The sequence below is a fragment of the Pan paniscus genome, chromosome 4 (assembly GCF_029289425.2).
Source record: "Pan paniscus chromosome 4, NHGRI_mPanPan1-v2.0_pri, whole genome shotgun sequence".
In the NCBI taxonomy this organism is placed as follows: Eukaryota; Metazoa; Chordata; class Mammalia; order Primates; family Hominidae; genus Pan; species Pan paniscus.
Window position 1 is genome coordinate 2,106,300 of NC_073253.2, and position 18,358 is coordinate 2,124,657.

At 59.2% G+C, this 18,358-nt stretch overlaps 1 protein-coding gene across 1 annotated transcript in view; it reads left to right on the top strand.

Annotated features, from left to right (window-relative positions):
* Positions 1-2,713: 2,713 nt before the first annotated feature.
* Positions 2,714-18,358, top strand: part of LOC129397856 (basic salivary proline-rich protein 3-like) — a 32,692-nt gene continuing 17,047 nt past the window's right edge. The window contains exon 1 of the mRNA XM_055113082.1: positions 2,714-8,066. Coding sequence (XP_054969057.1) covers positions 7,357-8,066 — 710 coding nt within the window. The 5' untranslated portion in view covers positions 2,714-7,356. The remainder of the gene's footprint in view (positions 8,067-18,358) is intronic.

Consider the following 18,358-nt stretch of genomic DNA (forward strand, 5'->3'; position numbering starts at 1 on the left):
TCAGAGATGGAGAGATTGTCGCAGCGTCTCGGAGATGGAGAGATTGTCGCAGCGTCTCGGAGATGGAGAGATTGTCGCAGCGTCTCGGAGATGGAGAGATTGTCGCAGCGTCTCGGAGATGGAGAGATTGTCGCAGCGTCTCGGAGATGGAGAGATTGTCGCAGCGTCTCGGAGATGGAGAGATTGTCGCAGCGTCTCGGAGATGGAGAGATTGTCGCAGCGTCTCGGAGATGGAGAGATTGTCGCAGCGTCTCGGAGATGGAGAGATTGTCGCAGCGTCTCGGAGATGGAGAGATTGTCGCAGCGTCTCGGAGATGGAGAGATTGTCGCAGCGTCTCGGAGATGGAGAGATTGTCGCAGCGTCTCGGAGATGGAGAGATTGTCGCAGCGTCTCGGAGATGGAGAGATTGTCGCAGCGTCTCGGAGATGGAGAGATTGTCGCAGCGTCTCGGAGATGGAGAGATTGTCGCAGCGTCTCGGAGATGGAGGGATTGTCGCAGCGTCTCAGAGATGGAGGGATTGTCGCAGCGTCTCAGAGATGGAGAGATTGTCGCAGTATCTCAGAGATGGAGAGATTGCCAAAGGGGGTTGATGGGCTATTTCAGACCAAACTAAACAGCACAGGACCTGTGCTTCTGGCTGGGGTTGTCGCTGTGCTCAAGAAGTGTTGCTTTGGGGACAGTCATCCAGGACGGATCCCCTCCCTCCTCCTCGGGGCCTTTGGGTTGGTGGCTGCTGCCAAGAGAAGGCTGTGGCTGTGCCTCTTTCCAAAGCCCACAAAACCGGGAGAGCCTTCACCGCAGTCCTCAGCATGTGATCCCCAGGACACTGCACGTGTGTTGTACTTGCACAAGCATGCACACACACCCCCACACGTGCACATGCTCCACACTCACACACAAGCACATACCCAGACACGCTGATACACACACATCCAGCACAACCCGACTCTCAGGTAAGCCTGGCCTGCAGAAGCCTGAGCCTTTTGCTCACATGTTTGCCAGTGCGTGGGCTGGATGACAGGCCTGCAGCCAGTACCGGAACCTGGTGCTCCAGAGCAGAAGAGCTGCTCCTTGACAATCAGACCGAGCGCGCATTCATTTATGGACAAGCTTTGTGTTCCACAATGGGGTCCTGGGGTGGGTCAGGATGCACCGTGACAGGGCCAGCAGCGACTCTCCCCTGCCCCGGACATGGAAAACCTGGAACACAAGAGTCATCAGCCCTCTCGGTGTTCGACTGAATCATGGGGCAAGCCTGTGTGTGCACATGTGTGTGAACATATGAGCATGTGTGCACGTGTGAACGTGGGCTTGTGTGCATGCACGTGTGCATGTAGGAATGTGTGTATACTCTGTGTGTCGCCAGCTGACCCGGTGTTTGGTTCTTGGGTCTACTTAGAGGCTGATACTTTGTGTCCTTGTGTCCAGAGAGGATTTGAAATGCGGAGCAGCGCCTGTTCTGGAATTTTCTGTGGCTGCTCAGCTCTCTCCCAGGGAGCCCGGGTCTTGAGCCACAGCAGAGGGCATCAGCTTCAGCAAGCCCAGACCTGCCCGGAGGCTCCGCTTCTGCAAACTCAGCCGGACCTGGGAGGGCCGCCCAGAGAGAAGTGGGGTTCGGTGAGGGGAGGGGTGAGGGGAGGGGTGGGCCCACTGCTTTTGTTTATTGTTTGCTTTGTTTTGTTTTGTTTTTCCTGACTAAGCCCTTTGCTCTTGTTTCTAGGGGGAAGATCAGGTTCTTCGGCTGCTCTGTAGGGAGCCCTCCGCGCGTCCAGGCAGTCCTGAGTCAGCAGGACCCCGTCCGTTCGTCTTTCACCCCCATTCCTTGCTACTCCAGGGGCCGCCCCAGCAGCATTTTCCCAGGCAGCTGGTGGTCAGCCTCCTCCCTGCAGCCTCCTCCTGCGCCCTCTCACGAGGCGCTGGGGCCTGGTGCGGAAGGATTTACAGGGAAGGAATGTCGGGCTCCTCCGGCTGGGAGCGCACCTGCGCAGGGAGGGTCCAGTTCCACCACACCTGGCCCCCCGGGGCCCAGCGGGTGAGTGCTGCTGCAGGAAGGAGCAGGAGAGACGCACTGCTCCCCCCTCCTCTCTCCGCTTCCCTCCTCTCCTCCCACCTCCCCCATCTCCTCCGTCCCCTGTCTCCGCCCCTCCTTGTCCTCAGGAAGCCATATCCCACTCTGGTGGAGTGGCTCAGGCCGCTGATGAGGGTGCTCGGGGCAGGGCTCTTCTCTGAGTGACGTTGGAGGTTTTCACGGTGAACACAGAAAGGGGCACTCCGTCCGAGCTGAGCCTCAGGGACCGTGAGGCTTGCTCTTGGCCCTGCTGCTCATACAGCCCTCCGTGCCTCGCTTCCCTCCCACAGCAAGGAAGGATGACGGGTGCGGGGTCTGCGCGGTGGCGCGGGGTGGCCGCGTTGCTCAGGAAGCACTTGCAGGTCACCACTGCTGCTTACACAGCCTTACTCTAGCAAGGCCCTGGGCAGCCACACTGTGACACTCGGAACGTCACACCTGGCGTTTTCCAAATGAATTGAATGGGTAGGAATCTCCACATCCCTGGATACTTCGCAGAGTTGCGGAGGGACTGGCCACGCAGCTCCGCAGAGAGCCGCCTCCCACACGCACTCAGGTACACACGACCCTCACCTGCAGCCTAGGCCTTCAACACCTGATGCTCACGGAACTTTCCTGGAGCTTCCAGGGAGTGACATGAGCTTCCCGGGGAGCTCTGCGTTTCCTGGGAAACTCTGTTTCCCAGGGAGCTCCTTCCCTTCTAGGCCCCGCGTCTGCGGTGACAGCTGGGAGGCCTGGACTCAGAGCGGTGACCTTTCCTCACCTCTCCCTGGCACGTCTGTGCCTCTGCCCCTATGGCATTTGGAAGCCCCCCTGCCCCCCGCCCACCACACACACACCGCTGCCTCTGCTGCAGGACATGAGTGGCGGCTGCCAGATGACACCTGTCTGCTGGCCAGAGCGGGCGTGTGACCTCACTGGCCTGCACTGGAGGCTCTGCAGGTGGGGAGGGCAGCGTGCAGTGGCCATCTGGCATGTCCCAGAAGCTCCCGGCCTGGGTGGTGACAGGTTCCCCTCGCCCCTCATGGCCCACGCTCAGGATGGGCTGGTCCTGCATCCTTGGGCCCCGTGTGAACATGGAAATGCCCAGCTCCTGCTGCCCTCCCGTCCTTCTACATGGGGACAGGAATGTGACTCTCCCGGTGGCAGTGACCACCGCCTGCAGGGGCCTGCTGGCCTCCCCTTTGCACCCGGCTCAGGTGCCTCCTGGCCGAGACTCCTTGAGGCCACTGTGTGACACACACCACACACCCCTGGCACCAAAGGCCCGGGAAGGGCCAGCCCCTCCTAGCGACTTCTCCGGCCCTATGGGGGAGGGCAGGCACATGCTTGGCAACCCCTGGAGAGAAGGGGAGGGGCCACATCCAGTCCATCTATCTTCGCTTTTTACATTTTTATCCAGCAAGCATGTGTTTCATCATGTTAAAAGAACAATCCATATTCTAAAAATCATGAGAAAGAATTGAAGGTAGCTTCCTGGCAGGAAGAATGAAATCGTGGGTCCCACCACAAGACACCGTCACCTTGCTCCCCATTTCCTTTCCCATGTAAACATTTTTGTTTTTTTTTTTAATAGAGATGGGGTCTCACTATGTTTCCTAAGCTGGTCTTGAGCTCCTGGCCTCAAGTGATCCTCCTGCCCGAGTAGCTGGGACCACAGGCACGCACCATACCTCGCTGACTTTTACATTTTTTTGCAGAGACGAGTTTCACAACATTGTCCAGGCTGGTCTCGAACTCCTGAGCTCCAGCGATCCCCCCCACCTCAGCCTCCCAAAGCGATGTGATTGAAGGTGTGAGTCACCACACCTGGTCTCTCTCTCTCTCCCTCCCTCCCTCTCTCTCTCTCTTTCTCTCTTTCTCCTTTCTTTCTTTCTTTCTTTCTTTTCTTTTTCTTCTTTCATCTTTCTCCCTCTCTCTTTTCCTCCCTCCCTCCCTTCCTTGTAATAGACTTTAGTTTTTAGAGTGTTTTTGGGCTTATGGAAAGAGTGACCAGAAAGTGCAGAGTTCCCACATATGCCCCACCTGCCTCCCTGGTTGCTACTAGTGTCCCGCCTTAGAGTGGAGCGTTTGTCATAGTCCTGCCAATGCTGCTGTCATTCACTGGAGTCCGTGGTGCACCGGAGGGCTCATGCCTGCTGCGGCACATCCTGTGGTTTGGACAAATGGAAAGTGACATGCGTTCCCCACTATGGCATCACACAGGGGAATGTCACCACCTAAACCCCTCTAGGCTCTGCCCGTTCATCCCCCTGCCTCAGCCCTTGGCAACCACAGCTCTTCCTGCTGTCTCCTGAGTTCTGCCTTTCCCAGGGGTCAGGGTGGGGATAGTGTTGTGTGCATCCTTCCCAGACTGGCTCCTTCCCTCAGCAGCAGGCACTGAGGGCTCCTCTGTGCCTCTCATTGTTTACCTCCCTGCCTGATGGCTTCTTGTGGGTGACACCTGCTGTGCCTAGGGCCATCTCGTGGCCCCTGCTGCCTCATGCTCTGGGGTTCAGGGTGCATTCCCATCTCCTCTGTCGCCTGGTGGCTCACTGTGGCCTCTTCCCTGCCTCTACCACAGCTGTTTTTCTGGGCATAAAATCTATTCCTGACTCCATCTGGAGCTCCCAGTGGTTCAGGGCATGGAGACCAGGCACACGTAAAGATTGCATCTCTGACTGAATTGAGAATAAGCTGCCTTCAGGACTCACGCTTGATCAACCTCACCAAGGCTGAGGTGGGAGGGTTGCTTGAGCCCAGGAGTGGGCAACATAGCAAGACCTTGTCTCTACTAAAAATAAGAAAATTAGCAAGCATGGTGGCACATGCCTTTGGTCCTAGCTACTTGGGAGGATGAGGTGGAAGGAGTGCTCGAGCCCAGGATTTCAAGGCTGCAGTGAGCTATGATTGTGCCACTGCACTCCAGCCTGGGCAACAGAACAAGACCCCATCTCAAAAAAGAAAAGATAAACAAAGCAACCTCTTGTTTACAAAGCTTGCAGCTCTGCAGCTGGAGGGCTGTGTGGGCACTTTCTTGGCAACATGGGCCCTGTGGCCGTGAATGGCAGCGGTCACCTTCCTGGATGGGGCTGACTTTTCTCTAGCCTGAGCGACAGCCTGAGCCTCTGACTCCACGCAGTATGACCTGCAGACAATTGTTTGCGGCCTCATTCTAATTCCCTCCTAGGGACTCTCAGCCATCTTTCTTTTTCCTTGTGGCAAGAGATGGCCAGGACTTTGGAATGGGCAATGGGTTTGCTGAAGATCACGTCCGTGGAATGCTGGGCTCTGGCATGGTCTGACCCTTGTGGTGAGCCTCTTTTCTCAGCTATTTCATGACTCTATCCAGATAGGAGCTACCTTAGGAAAAGAGCAACACCTACAATTCCTATCCATAGAATGGCTTTAGTCCGGTCCCATGGAATACAATTGATTACACCCTGAGCTCAAATCAGGTTCTACAAATTCATGCTGACATTCCTGCACTGTAGATAAACCTGCATCCTGTGGCTTCCCTGCCCTAGGTGCAGCTCCAGCTCCTTCCTTAACTCCACTGGTATTCCCTTTAATCTGCAGGAGGGGCCAGTGATTGACTTTGGGTGTACACTGTCCCTCCACACCACTTCCCTGTCTTCCATGGTTTTTCGTATTCATTTTCTTCCACCTCCCAGGCACTGACCCCCCAGTAGTGACCCCGGGGGGAGACCATGCCAGGAAGCACACTGGCTGGGGGGACCCTGAGGCATCCCAGGGAGAGGCAGGAGCCGGAGGCAGCAGGAGCTGAAAGGAGATACCTGTTCTCTGCAGGTCTGTGCTGTGCACCCTCTGCACCCACGAGGCATCCTCAGAAGTGGGGAGGGAGAAGGAGGGATGGAGGAGTCTTTTAGCATAGTGTGGCCTCCATCTTCCCTCCCCAGGACACCGGGGACCATCCTGAGGGTGGCCCGAGTTGAGGGCCCCTCTGCAGAGGCTGGCAGTCAGGCCCACATCCCGAGAGCGGGACAGGGACATTTGGCCAGGCAGTTGAAGCTGGAGGTTCAGACGGCCGTTTATTTGGGGATTTATGACCTTAAGGGTCCCTCTGGAGTGGAGAAGAGCAGCTGCCTCCTCTGCTCAGCCTGGACACCCCTCCTGCCTGTTGGGACACTCTGTGGGTGCCGCCTGTGAGTCCTGAGATGTGCGATGTCCTGTACGCGCTGCCCAGCTCGATGTGAGGCAACGCGCTGTCCCCACGCCTCTCGCGGGGCCCATCAATCACCCCTGAGCACAGACTCTGCTTGCCCTGCACTTACAGCCGTCACGTCGCTAAATGGCTCTGCCTGTTACCGCAGCGCAAATACATGATCCTTTCACTTTGCAAATTCCATGTAATTGTGTGTGGACTGTGTCAGCTTCGGATTTAATTGGTGTGTAGGCTGTGAGGCATGAATTACAGCATGTGTAATTTATTTATGCAATAAAATTTACCATTAACCGAGAGAGGAAAAATAAAGAGAAAAATAATATGTTTTGTAGTATAATTACATAATAAAGTTCGAATTAGGAATATCACTTGGCCCACAAACTTCCTCTGGCCCGAGAAAGATCAGAAAGCAACGTCGTCTCTTCAGTTCCTTCCTGGATTCTCAGGAGGAGCAGGTCCGCCTCTACGTGCGACGGGACAAGCGGGTTGGTGGTAAACGGAGCCGTGGGGAAGAGTGGGGCCTTTGAGAACCAGCTGCATTGACGGGGACATGGCCAGCCCAGGTCAACTGGGGAGAGATGGAGAAAAGTAGGGGACGGATAAAGAGAAAGTTAATTTTTTTCTTATATAAAATGAATCGTGAAAACTGCTCACTGGATAGCCAGGCCACTTACTCATAAAGAAAAAGCAAGAGAAATGCCTGCCACTGCGCCTGGGAGTCCATTCCCAGGTCTAGGGCCACCCCAGAGCTCCCGGTCACCCTCAAGCTGAAATGTTAGACGCGGAGGGCTGGCTTCCCATGACATTTTCACCGGAGCCCCTGGCATGACTCAAAATCTGTGATTCTTCAAAATGATGAACATGGGCTCCTGTTGCCTCCTCACGCGGGAAGGTCCAGGAGCGCACACCCAGGCTGTGACTCTATTCTGCTGCGGTGACTCCGGACGTGAGGCTGGGACGAGCCTGAAGGAGCTGCGTGCTCGCCAGCGCCTCCCAGCCCACCTCTGCGGTCCGTCCTCCGGAGCCCACCCCGGCTCCACCTTGGCTCCCAGGCCGGCACCCCCGGGCTGAGCACAGGGCCAGGGGCAGGCGGGTTCCAGAGGGAGCATTTCCAAGGGAGGATGAAAACCAAAGTGCCTGTCAGGCAGGGGGCAAGGACAGAAGAGAAACGCCCCCGCTCCCAGGGCCGGGTGAGAGACTGTGGGGACCAGCTCAGGGACCCCCACCCAGAGGGGCCGCCACTTCCACGGGGAATGCTGGTCGGAGTGGGCTCTGGACCTTCCCGCGTGAGGAGACGACAGGAGCCCAGGCCTTACGTGGCCTCTCTGCCTCCAAACCCGGGCCGCCGGCTCCCCGCACAGGCTGGGGCGGCGTGGGGCGGGCGGAAGAGCCCGATCCCTCTGCGGCCGGCCTGGTTGATTCGGGCCCAGCGGACCCTGACCCTGGCCCTGGAGGCCGCTGCGGCCCCCACCCAGCTCCTCAGCAGCCACATGGCTGCCGGCCCTCACACCCCAGGGCGGCGCACAGGGCCTGGGCCTGACGACGTCCTTAGGGTCCCTGAGCAGCCGGGTCCTCACGGCCCTCGGCGACCCGGGGTCCCCGGGATGGAGCGAGGCTCTGGGCCTTCAGCAGACGCCGGGGCCCCAGACAGCCCTGACCCGAGCTCCAGAGACATCCGAGCCCAGGCTCCGAGAGAACCACCCCCGGCCGGGTGCGTCCGAGTCAGTGCTCCCCCGAAGGCGGGGACGTCGGGCGAGAAGCAACTGCAAGGACTCGCGGGAAGAAGCCACCGGGAATCATGGCGGCCGCGCTCGGAGGGACGGCTTTGCACGCAAGTTGTATTTTTCTTCAACTCCTCTGTGTTTTTCAAATCTTCTGTAGAAGTGGCTGTAGTGACCATCAGAAAAACAATCTGAAAGAAAGACAGGGATTGCCACCGACCCCAGGGCTGCATTTATTGCTGGACATTTGTCACGGTCTGAGCCGTGTGGACCGGCCCGGCTCAGCCAGAGCCAGGAGGGCTCGGAGGGGAGGCGGGGGCAGGGTTTGGGGAAGATTTCTCTCCGACCGAAGGAGTAATGGGGCCATCACGTAGGCAAGGTCAAAGGACGATGTGGCGGTTGCAGGGTGACCCGAGGGTTAGGGTCATGTAGGGAAGGTCAAAGGATGATGTGGCGGTTGCAGGGAGACTCGAGGTCATGTAGACAAGGTCAAAGGACGATGTGGCGGTTGCAGGGTGACCCGAGGTCACGTAGGCGAGGTCAAAGGACGATGTGGGGGTTGCAGGGTGACCCAAGGTCACGTAGGGAAGGTCAAAGGATGATGTGGGGGTTGCAGGGTGACCCGAGGTCACGTAGGCGAGGTCAAAGGATGATGTGAGGGTTGCAGGGTGACCCGAGGTCACGTAGGAGAGGTCAAAGGATGATGTGAGGGTTGCAGGGTGACCCGAGGTCACGTAGGCGAGGTCAAAGGACGATGTGAGGGTTGCAGGGTGACCTGAGGTCACGTAGGCGAGGTCAAAGGACGATGTGGGGGTTGCAGGGTTTCCCGAGGTCACCTAGGCGAGGTCAAAGGACGATGTGGGGGTTGCAGGGTGACCCGAGGTCACGTAGGCGAGGTCAAAGGACGATGTTGGGGTTGTAGGGTGACCCGAGGTCACGTAGGCGAGGTCAAAGGACGATGTGAGGGTTGCAGGGTGACCCGAGGTCAGGTAGGCGAGGTCAAAGGACGATGTGGGGGTTGCAGGGTGACCCGAGGTCACGTAGGCGAGGTCAAAGGACGATGTGAGGGTTGCAGGGTGACCCGAGGTCACGTAGGCGAGGTCAAAGGACGATGTGGGGGTTGCAGGGTGACCCGAGGGTTAGGGTCATGTAGGCAAGGTCAAAGGACGGTGTGGGGATTGCAGGGTGACCCGAGGTCACGTAGGCGAGGTCAAAGGACGATGTGAGGGTTGCAGGGTGACCCGAGGTCGCGTAGGCAAGGTCAAAGGACGATGTGGCGGTTGCAGGGTGACCCGAGGTCAGGTAGGCGAGGTCAAAGGACGATGTGGGGGTTGCAGGGTGACCCGAGGTCACGTAGGCGAGGTCAAAGGACGATGTGAGGGTTGCAGGGTGTCCCGAGGTCACGCAGGCGAGGTCAAAGGACGATGTGGGGATTGCAGGGTGACCCGAGGGTTAGGGTCATGTAGGCAAGGTCAAAGGACGGTGTGGGGATTGCAGGGTGACCCGAGGTCACGTAGGCGAGGTCAAAGGACGATGTGAGGGTTGCAGGGTGACCCGAGGGTTAGGGTCACGTAGGCAAGGTCAAAGGACGATGTGGCGGTTGCAGGGTGACCCGAGGGTTAGGGTCATATAGGGAAGGTCAAAGGACGATGTGGCGGTTGCAGGGAGACTCGAGGTCATGTAGACAAGGTCAAAGGACGATGTGGCGGTTGCAGGGTGACCCGAGGTCACGTAGGCAAGGTCAAAGGACGATGTGGCGGTGGCAGGGTGACCTGAGGTCACGTAGGCGAGGTCAAAGGACGATGTGAGGGTTGCAGGGTGACCCGAGGTCGCGTAGGCAAGGTCAAAGGACGATGTGGCGGTTGCAGGGTGACCTGAGGTCACGTAGGCGAGGTCAAAGGACGATGTGAGGATTGCAGGGTGACCCGAGGTCAGGTAGACGAGGTCAAAGGACGATGTGGGGGTGGCAGGGTGACCCGAGGTCACGTAGGCGAGGTCAAAGGACGATGTGAGGGTTGCAGGGTGACCCGAGGTCACGTAGGCGAGGTCAAAGGACGATGTGGGGGTTGCAGGGTGACCCGAGGGTTAGGGTCATGTAGGCAAGGTCAAAGGACGGTGTGGGGATTGCAGGGTGACCCGAGGTCACGTAGGCAAGGTCAAAGGACGATGTGGGGGTTGCAGGGTGACCCGAGGGTTAGGGTCACGTAGGCAAGGTCAAAGGACGATGTGGGGGTTGCAGGGTGAACCGAGGGTTAGGGTCATGTAGGGAAGGTCAAAGGACGATGTGGCGGTTGCAGGGAGACTCGAGGTCATGTAGACAAGGTCAAAGGACGATTTGGCGGTTGCAGGGTGACCCGGGGTCACGTAGGCAAGGTCAAAGGACGATGTGGCGGTTGCAGGGTGACCCGAGGTCACGTAGGCAAGGTCACAGGACGATGTGGCGGTTGCAGGGTGACCCGAGGTCATGTAGGCGACGTCAAAGGACGATGTGGGGGTTGCAGGGTGACCCGAGGGTTAGGGTCATGTAGGGAAGGTCAAAGGACGATGTGGGGGTTGCAGGGTGACCTGAGGGTTAGGGTCACGTAGGCAAGGTCAAAGGACGATGTGGGGGTTGCAGGGTGACCCGAGGTCACGTAGGCAAGGTCAAAGGACGATGTGGGGGTTGCAGGGTGACCCGAGGTCGCGTAGGCAAGGTCAAATGACGATGTGGCGGTTGCAGGGTGACCTGAGGTCACGTAGGTGAGGTCAAAGGACGATGTGAGGGTTGCAGGGTGACCCGAGGTCAGGTAGGCGAGGTCAAAGGACGATGTGGGGGTTGCAGGGTGACCCGAGGTCACGTAGGCGAGGTCAAAGGACGATGTGAGGGTTGCAGGGAGACCCGAGGTCACGTAGGCGAGGTCAAAGGACGATGTGGGGGTTGCAGGGTGACCCGAGGGTTAGGGTCATGTAGGCAAGGTCAAAGGACGGTGTGGGGATTGCAGGGTGACCCGAGGTCACGTAGGCAAGGTGAAAGGACGATGTGGGGGTTGCAGGGTGACCTGAGGTCACGTAGGCGAGGTCAAAGGACGATGTGGGGGTTGCAGGGTGACCCGAGGTCACGTAGGCGAGGTCAAAGGACGATGTGGGGGTTGCAGGGTTTCCCGAGGTCACCTAGGCGAGGTCAAAGGACGATGTGGGGGTTGCAGGGTGACCCGAGGTCACGTAGGCGAGGTCAAAGGACGATGTGGGGGTTGCAGGGTGACCCGAGGTCACGTAGGCGAGGTCAAAGGACGATGTGGGGTTGCAGGGTGACCCGATGTCACGTAGGCGAGGTGAAAGGACGATGTGGGGGTTGCAGGGTGACCCGAGGTCACGTAGGGAAGGTCAAAGGACGATGTGGGGGTTGCAGGGTGACCCGAGGTCACGTAGGCGAGGTGAAAGGACGATGTGGGGGTTGCAGGGTGTCCCGAGGTCACGTAGGGAAGGTCAAAGGATGATGTCAGGGTTGCAGGGTGACCCGAGGTCACGTAGGCGAGGTCAAAGGACGATGTGAGGGTTGCAGGGTGACCCGAGGTCACGTAGGCGAGGTCAAAGGACGATGTGGGGGTTGCAGGGTGACCCGAGGTCACGTAGGCGAGGTCAAAGGACGATGTGAGGGTTGCAGGGTGACCCGAGGTCACGTAGGCGAGGTCAAAGGACGATGTGAGGGTTGCAGGGTGACCCGAGGTCACGTAGGCAAGGTCAAAGGACGATGTGGGGGTTGCAGGGTGTCCCGAGGTCACGAAGGCAAGGTGAACGGACGATGTGAGGGTTGCAGGGTGACCCGAGATCACGTAGGCGAGGTCAAAGGACGATTTGGGGGTTGCAGGGTGACCCGAGGTCACGAAGGCGAGGTGAACGGACGTTGTGAGGGTTGCAGGGTGACCCGAGGTCACGTAGGCGAGGTCAAAGGATGATGTGAGGGTTGCAGGGTGACCCGAGGTCACGTAGGCGAGGTCAAAGGACGATGTGGGGGTTGCAGGGTGACCCGAAGTCACGTAGGCGAGGTGAAAGGATGATGTGAGGGTTGCAGGGTGACCCGAGGTCACGTAGGCGAGGTCAAAGGACGATGTGAACGTTGCAGGGTGACCTGAGGTCACGTAGGCGAGGTCAAAGGACGATGTGGGGGTTGCAGGCTTTCCCGAGGTCACTTAGGCGAGATCAAAGGACGATGTGGGGGTTGCAGGGTGACCCGAGGTCACGTAGGCGAGGTCAAAGGACGATGTGGGGGTTGCAGGGTGACCCGAGGTCACGTAGGCGAGGTCAAAGGACGATGTGGGGGTTGCAGGGTGACCCGAGGTCACGTAGGCGAGGTCAAAGGACGATGTGGGGGTTGCAGGGTTTCCCGAGGTCACCTAGGCGAGGTCAAAGGATGATGTGGGGGTTGCATGGTGACCCGAGGTCACGTAGGCGAGGTCAAAGGACGATGTGGGGGTTGCAGGGTGACCCGAGGTCTCGTAGGCGAGGTGAACGGACGATGTGAGGGTTGCAGGGTGACCCGAGGTCACGTAGGCGAGGTCAAAGACGATGTGGGGGTTGCAGGGTGACCCGAGGTTCCGAAGGCGAGGTGAACGGACGATGTGAGGGTTGCAGGGTGACCCGAGGTCACGTAGGCGAGGTCAAAGGATGATGTGAGGGTTGCAGGGTGACCCGAGGTCACGTAGGCGAGGTCAAAGGATGATGTGGGGGTTGCAGGGAGACCCGAGGTCATGTAGGGAAGGTCAAAGGATGATATGGGGGTTGCAGGGTGACCCGACGTCACGTAGGCGAGGTCAAAGGACGATGTGAGGGTTGCAGGGTGACCCGAGGTCACGTAGGCGAGGTCAAAGGACGATGTGAGGGTTGCAGGGTGACCCGAGGTCACGTAGGCGAGATCAAAGGACGATGTGAGGGTTGCAGGGTGACCCGAGGTCACGAAGGCGAGGTCAAAGGACGATGTGAGGGTTGCAGGGTGACCCGAGGTCACGTCGGCGAGGTCAAAGGACGATGTGGGGGTTGCAGGGTGACCCGAGGTCACGAAGGCGAGGTGAACGGACGATGTGAGGGTTGCAGTGTGACCCGAGGTCACGTAGGCGAGGTCAACGGACGATGTGGGGGTTGCAGGGTGACCGGAGGTCATGTAGGGTAGGTCAAAGGACGATATGGGGGTTGCAAGGTGACCCGACGTCACGTAGGGAAGGTCAAAGGATGATGTGGGGGTTGCACGGTGACCCGAGGTCACGTAGGCGAGGTCAACGGATGATGTGGGGGTTGCAGGGTAACCCGAGGTCACGTAGGCGAGGTCAAAGGACGATGTGGGGGTTGCAGGGTGACCCAAGGTCATGTAGGCGAGGTCAAAGGACGATGTGGGGGTTGGAGGGTTTCCCGAGGTCACCTAGGCGAGGTCAAAGGACGATGTGGGGGTTGCAGGGTGACCCGAGGTCACGTAGGCGAGGTCAAAGGACGATGTGGGGGTTGCAGGGTGACCCGAGGTCACGTAGGCGAGGTCAAAGGACGATGTGGGGGTTGCAGGGTGACCCGAGGTCACGTAGTCGAGGTCAAAGGACGATGTGGGGGTTTCAGGGTTTCCCGAGGTCACCTAGGCGAGGTCAAAGGACGATGTGGGGGTTGCAGGGTGACCCGAGGTCACGTAGGCGAGGTCAAAGGACGATGTGGGGGTTGGAGGGTGACCCGAGGTCACGTAGGCGAGGTCAAAGGACGATGTTGGGGTTGCAGGGTGACCCGAGGTCACGTAGGCGAGGTCAAAGGACGATGTGGGGGTTGCAGGGTGACCCGAGGTCACGTAGGCGAGGTCAAAGGACGATGTGGGGGTTGCAGGGTGACCCGAGGTCACGTAGGCGAGGTCAAAGGACGATGTGGGGGTTGCAGGGTGACCCGAGGTCACGTAGGCGAGGTCAAAGGACGATGTGGGGGTTGCAGGGTGACCCGAGGTCACGTAGGCGAGGTCAAAGGACGATGTGGGGGTTGCAGGGTGACCGGAGGTCATGTAGGGAAGGTCAAAGGACGATGTGGGGGTTGCAAGGTTACCCGAGGTCACGTAGGGAAGGTCAAAGGATGATGTGGGGGTTGCAGGGTGACCCGAGGTCACGTAGGCGAGGTCAAAGGATGATGTGGGGGTTGCAGGGTGACCCGAGGTCACGTAGGCGAGGTCAAAGGACGATGTGAGGGTTGCAGTGTGACCCGAGGTCACGTAGGCGAGGTCAAAGGACGATGTGAGGGTTGCAGGGTGACCTGAGGTCACGTAGTCGAGGTCAAAGGACGATGTGGGGGTTGCAGGGTTTCCCGAGGTCACCTAGGCGAGGTCAAAGGACGATGTGGGGGTTGCAGGGTGACCCGAGGTCACGTAGGCGAGGTCAAAGGACGATGTGGGGGTTGGAGGGTGACCCGAGGTCACGTAGGCGAGGTCAAAGGACGATGTTGGGGTTGCAGGGTGACCCGGGGTCACGTAGGCGAGGTCAAAGGACGATGTGGGGGTTGCAGGGTGACCCGAGGTCACGTAGGCGAGGTCAAAGGACGATGTGGGGGTTGCAGGGTGACCCAAGGTCACGTAGGCGAGGTCAAAGGACGATGTGGGGGTTGCAGGGTTTCCCGAGGTCACCTAGGCGAGGTCAAAGGACGATGTGGGGGTTGCAGGGTGACCCGAGGTCACGTAGGCGAGGTGAAAGGACGATGTGGGGGTTGCAGGGTGACCCGAGGTCACGTAGGCGAGGTGAAAGGATGATGTGAGGGTTGCAGGGTGACCCGAGGTCATGTAGGGAAGGTCAAAGGACGATATGGGGGTTGCAGGGTGACCCGAGGTCACGTAGGCGAGGTCAAAGGAGGATGTGAGGGTTGCAGGGTGACCCGAGGTCACGTAGGCGAGGTCAAAGGACGATGTGAGGGTTGCAGGGTGACCCGAGGTCACGTAGGCGAGGTGAAAGGACGATGTGGGGGTTGCAGGGTGACCCAAGGTCACGAAGGCGAGGTCAAAGGACCATGTGAGGGTTGCAGGGTGACCCGAGGTCACGTAGGCGAGGTCAAAGGACGATGTGGGGGTTGTAGGGTGACCCGAGGTCACGAAGGCGAGGTGAACGGACGATGTGGGGGTTGCAGGGTGACCCGAGGTCACGTAGGCGAGGTCAAAGGACGATGTGGGGGTTGCAGGGTGACCCGAGGTCATGTAGGGAAGGTCAAAGGACGATATGGGGGTTGCAGGGTGACCCGAGGTCACGTAGGGAAGGTCAAAGGATGATGTGGGGGTTGCAGGGTGACCCGAGGTCACGGAGGCGAGGTCAAAGGATGATGTGAGGGTTGCAGCGTGAACCGAGGTCACGTAGGCGAGGTCAAAGGATGATGTGAGGGTTGCAGTGTGACCCGAGGTCACGTAGGCGAGGTCAAAGGACGATGTGAGGGTTGCAGGGTGACCTGAGGTCACGTAGTCGAGGTCAAAGGACGATGTGGGGGTTGCAGGGTTTCCCGAGGTCACCTAGGCGAGGTCAAAGGACGATGTGGGGGTTGCAGTGTGACCCGAGGTCACGTAGGCGAGGTCAAAGGACGATGTGGGGGTTGGAGGGTGACCCGAGGTCACGTAGGCGAGGTCAAAGGACGATGTTGGGGTTGCAGGGTGACCCGAGGTCACGTAGGCGAGGTCAAAGGACGATGTGGGGGTTGCAGGGTGACCCGAGGTCACGTAGGCGAGGTCAAAGGACGATGTGGGGGTTGCAGGGTGACCCGAGGTCACGTAGGCGAGGTCAAAGGACGATGTGGGGGTTGCAGGGTTTCCCGAGGTCACCTAGGCGAGGTCAAAGGACGATGTGGGGGTTGCAGGGTGACCCGAGGTCACGTAGGCGAGGTGAAAGGACGATGTGGGGGTTGCAGGGTGACCCGAGGTCACGTAGGCGAGGTGAAAGGATGATGTGGGGGTTGCAGGGTGACCCGAGGTCACGTAGTCGAGGTCAAAGGACGATGTGGGGGTTTCAGGGTTTCCCGAGGTCACCTAGGCGAGGTCAAAGGACGATGTGGGGGTTGCAGGGTGACCCGAGGTCACGTAGGCGAGGTCAAAGGACGATGTGGGGGTTGGAGGGTGACCCGAGGTCACGTAGGCGAGGTCAAAGGACGATGTTGGGGTTGCAGGGTGACCCGAGGTCACGTAGGCGAGGTCAAAGGACGATGTGGGGGTTGCAGGGTGACCCGAGGTCACGTAGGCGAGGTCAAAGGACGATGTGGGGGTTGCAGGGTGACCCGAGGTCACGTAGGCGAGGTCAAAGGACGATGTGGGGGTTGCAGGGTGACCCGAGGTCACGTAGGCGAGGTCAAAGGACGATGTGGGGGTTGCAGGGTGACCCGAGGTCACGTAGGCGAGGTCAAAGGACGATGTGGGGGTTGCAGGGTGACCGGAGGTCATGTAGGGAAGGTCAAAGGACGATGTGGGGGTTGCAAGGTTACCCGAGGTCACGTAGGGAAGGTCAAAGGATGATGTGGGGGTTGCAGGGTGACCCGAGGTCACGTAGGCGAGGTCAAAGGATGATGTGGGGGTTGCAGGGTGACCCGAGGTCACGTAGGCGAGGTCAAAGGACGATGTGAGGGTTGCAGTGTGACCCGAGGTCACGTAGGCGAGGTCAAAGGACGATGTGAGGGTTGCAGGGTGACCTGAGGTCACGTAGTCGAGGTCAAAGGACGATGTGGGGGTTGCAGGGTTTCCCGAGGTCACCTAGGCGAGGTCAAAGGACGATGTGGGGGTTGCAGGGTGACCCGAGGTCACGTAGGCGAGGTCAAAGGACGATGTGGGGGTTGGAGGGTGACCCGAGGTCACGTAGGCGAGGTCAAAGGACGATGTTGGGGTTGCAGGGTGACCCGGGGTCACGTAGGCGAGGTCAAAGGACGATGTGGGGGTTGCAGGGTGACCCGAGGTCACGTAGGCGAGGTCAAAGGACGATGTGGGGGTTGCAGGGTGACCCAAGGTCACGTAGGCGAGGTCAAAGGACGATGTGGGGGTTGCAGGGTTTCCCGAGGTCACCTAGGCGAGGTCAAAGGACGATGTGGGGGTTGCAGGGTGACCCGAGGTCACGTAGGCGAGGTGAAAGGACGATGTGGGGGTTGCAGGGTGACCCGAGGTCACGTAGGCGAGGTGAAAGGATGATGTGAGGGTTGCAGGGTGACCCGAGGTCATGTAGGGAAGGTCAAAGGACGATATGGGGGTTGCAGGGTGACCCGAGGTCACGTAGGCGAGGTCAAAGGAGGATGTGAGGGTTGCAGGGTGACCCGAGGTCACGTAGGCGAGGTCAAAGGACGATGTGAGGGTTGCAGGGTGACCCGAGGTCACGTAGGCGAGGTGAAAGGACGATGTGGGGGTTGCAGGGTGACCCAAGGTCACGAAGGCGAGGTCAAAGGACCATGTGAGGGTTGCAGGGTGACCCGAGGTCACGTAGGCGAGGTCAAAGGACGATGTGGGGGTTGTAGGGTGACCCGAGGTCACGAAGGCGAGGTGAACGGACGATGTGGGGGTTGCAGGGTGACCCGAGGTCACGTAGGCGAGGTCAAAGGACGATGTGGGGGTTGCAGGGTGACCCGAGGTCATGTAGGGAAGGTCAAAGGACGATATGGGGGTTGCAGGGTGACCCGAGGTCACGTAGGGAAGGTCAAAGGATGATGTGGGGGTTGCAGGGTGACCCGAGGTCACGGAGGCGAGGTCAAAGGATGATGTGAGGGTTGCAGCGTGAACCGAGGTCACGTAGGCGAGGTCAAAGGATGATGTGAGGGTTGCAGTGTGACCCGAGGTCACGTAGGCGAGGTCAAAGGACGATGTGAGGGTTGCAGGGTGACCTGAGGTCACGTAGTCGAGGTCAAAGGACGATGTGGGGGTTGCAGGGTTTCCCGAGGTCACCTAGGCGAGGTCAAAGGACGATGTGGGGGTTGCAGGGTGACCCGAGGTCACGTAGGCGAGGTGAAAGGACGATGTGGGGGTTGCAGGGTGACCCGAGGTCACGTAGGCGAGGTGAACGGACGATGTGAGGGTTGCAGGGTGACCCGAGGTCACGTAGGCGAGGTCAAAGGACGATGTGGGGGTTGCAGGGTGACCCGAGGTCACGAAGGCGAGGTGAACGGACGATGTGAGGGTTGCAGGGTGACCCGAGGTCACGTAGGCGAGGTGAAAGGATGATGTGAGGGTTGCAGGGTGACCCGAGGTCACGTAGGCGAGGTCAAAGGACGATGTGGGGGTTGCAGGGTGACCCGAGGTCATGTAGGGAAGGTCAAAGGACGATATGGGGGTTGCAGGGTGACCCGAGGTCACGTAGGCGAGGTCAAAGGAGGATGTGAGGGTTGCAGGGTGACCCGAGGTCACGTAGGCGAGGTCAAAGGACGATGTGAGGGTTGCAGGGTGACCCGAGGTCACGTAGGCGAGGTC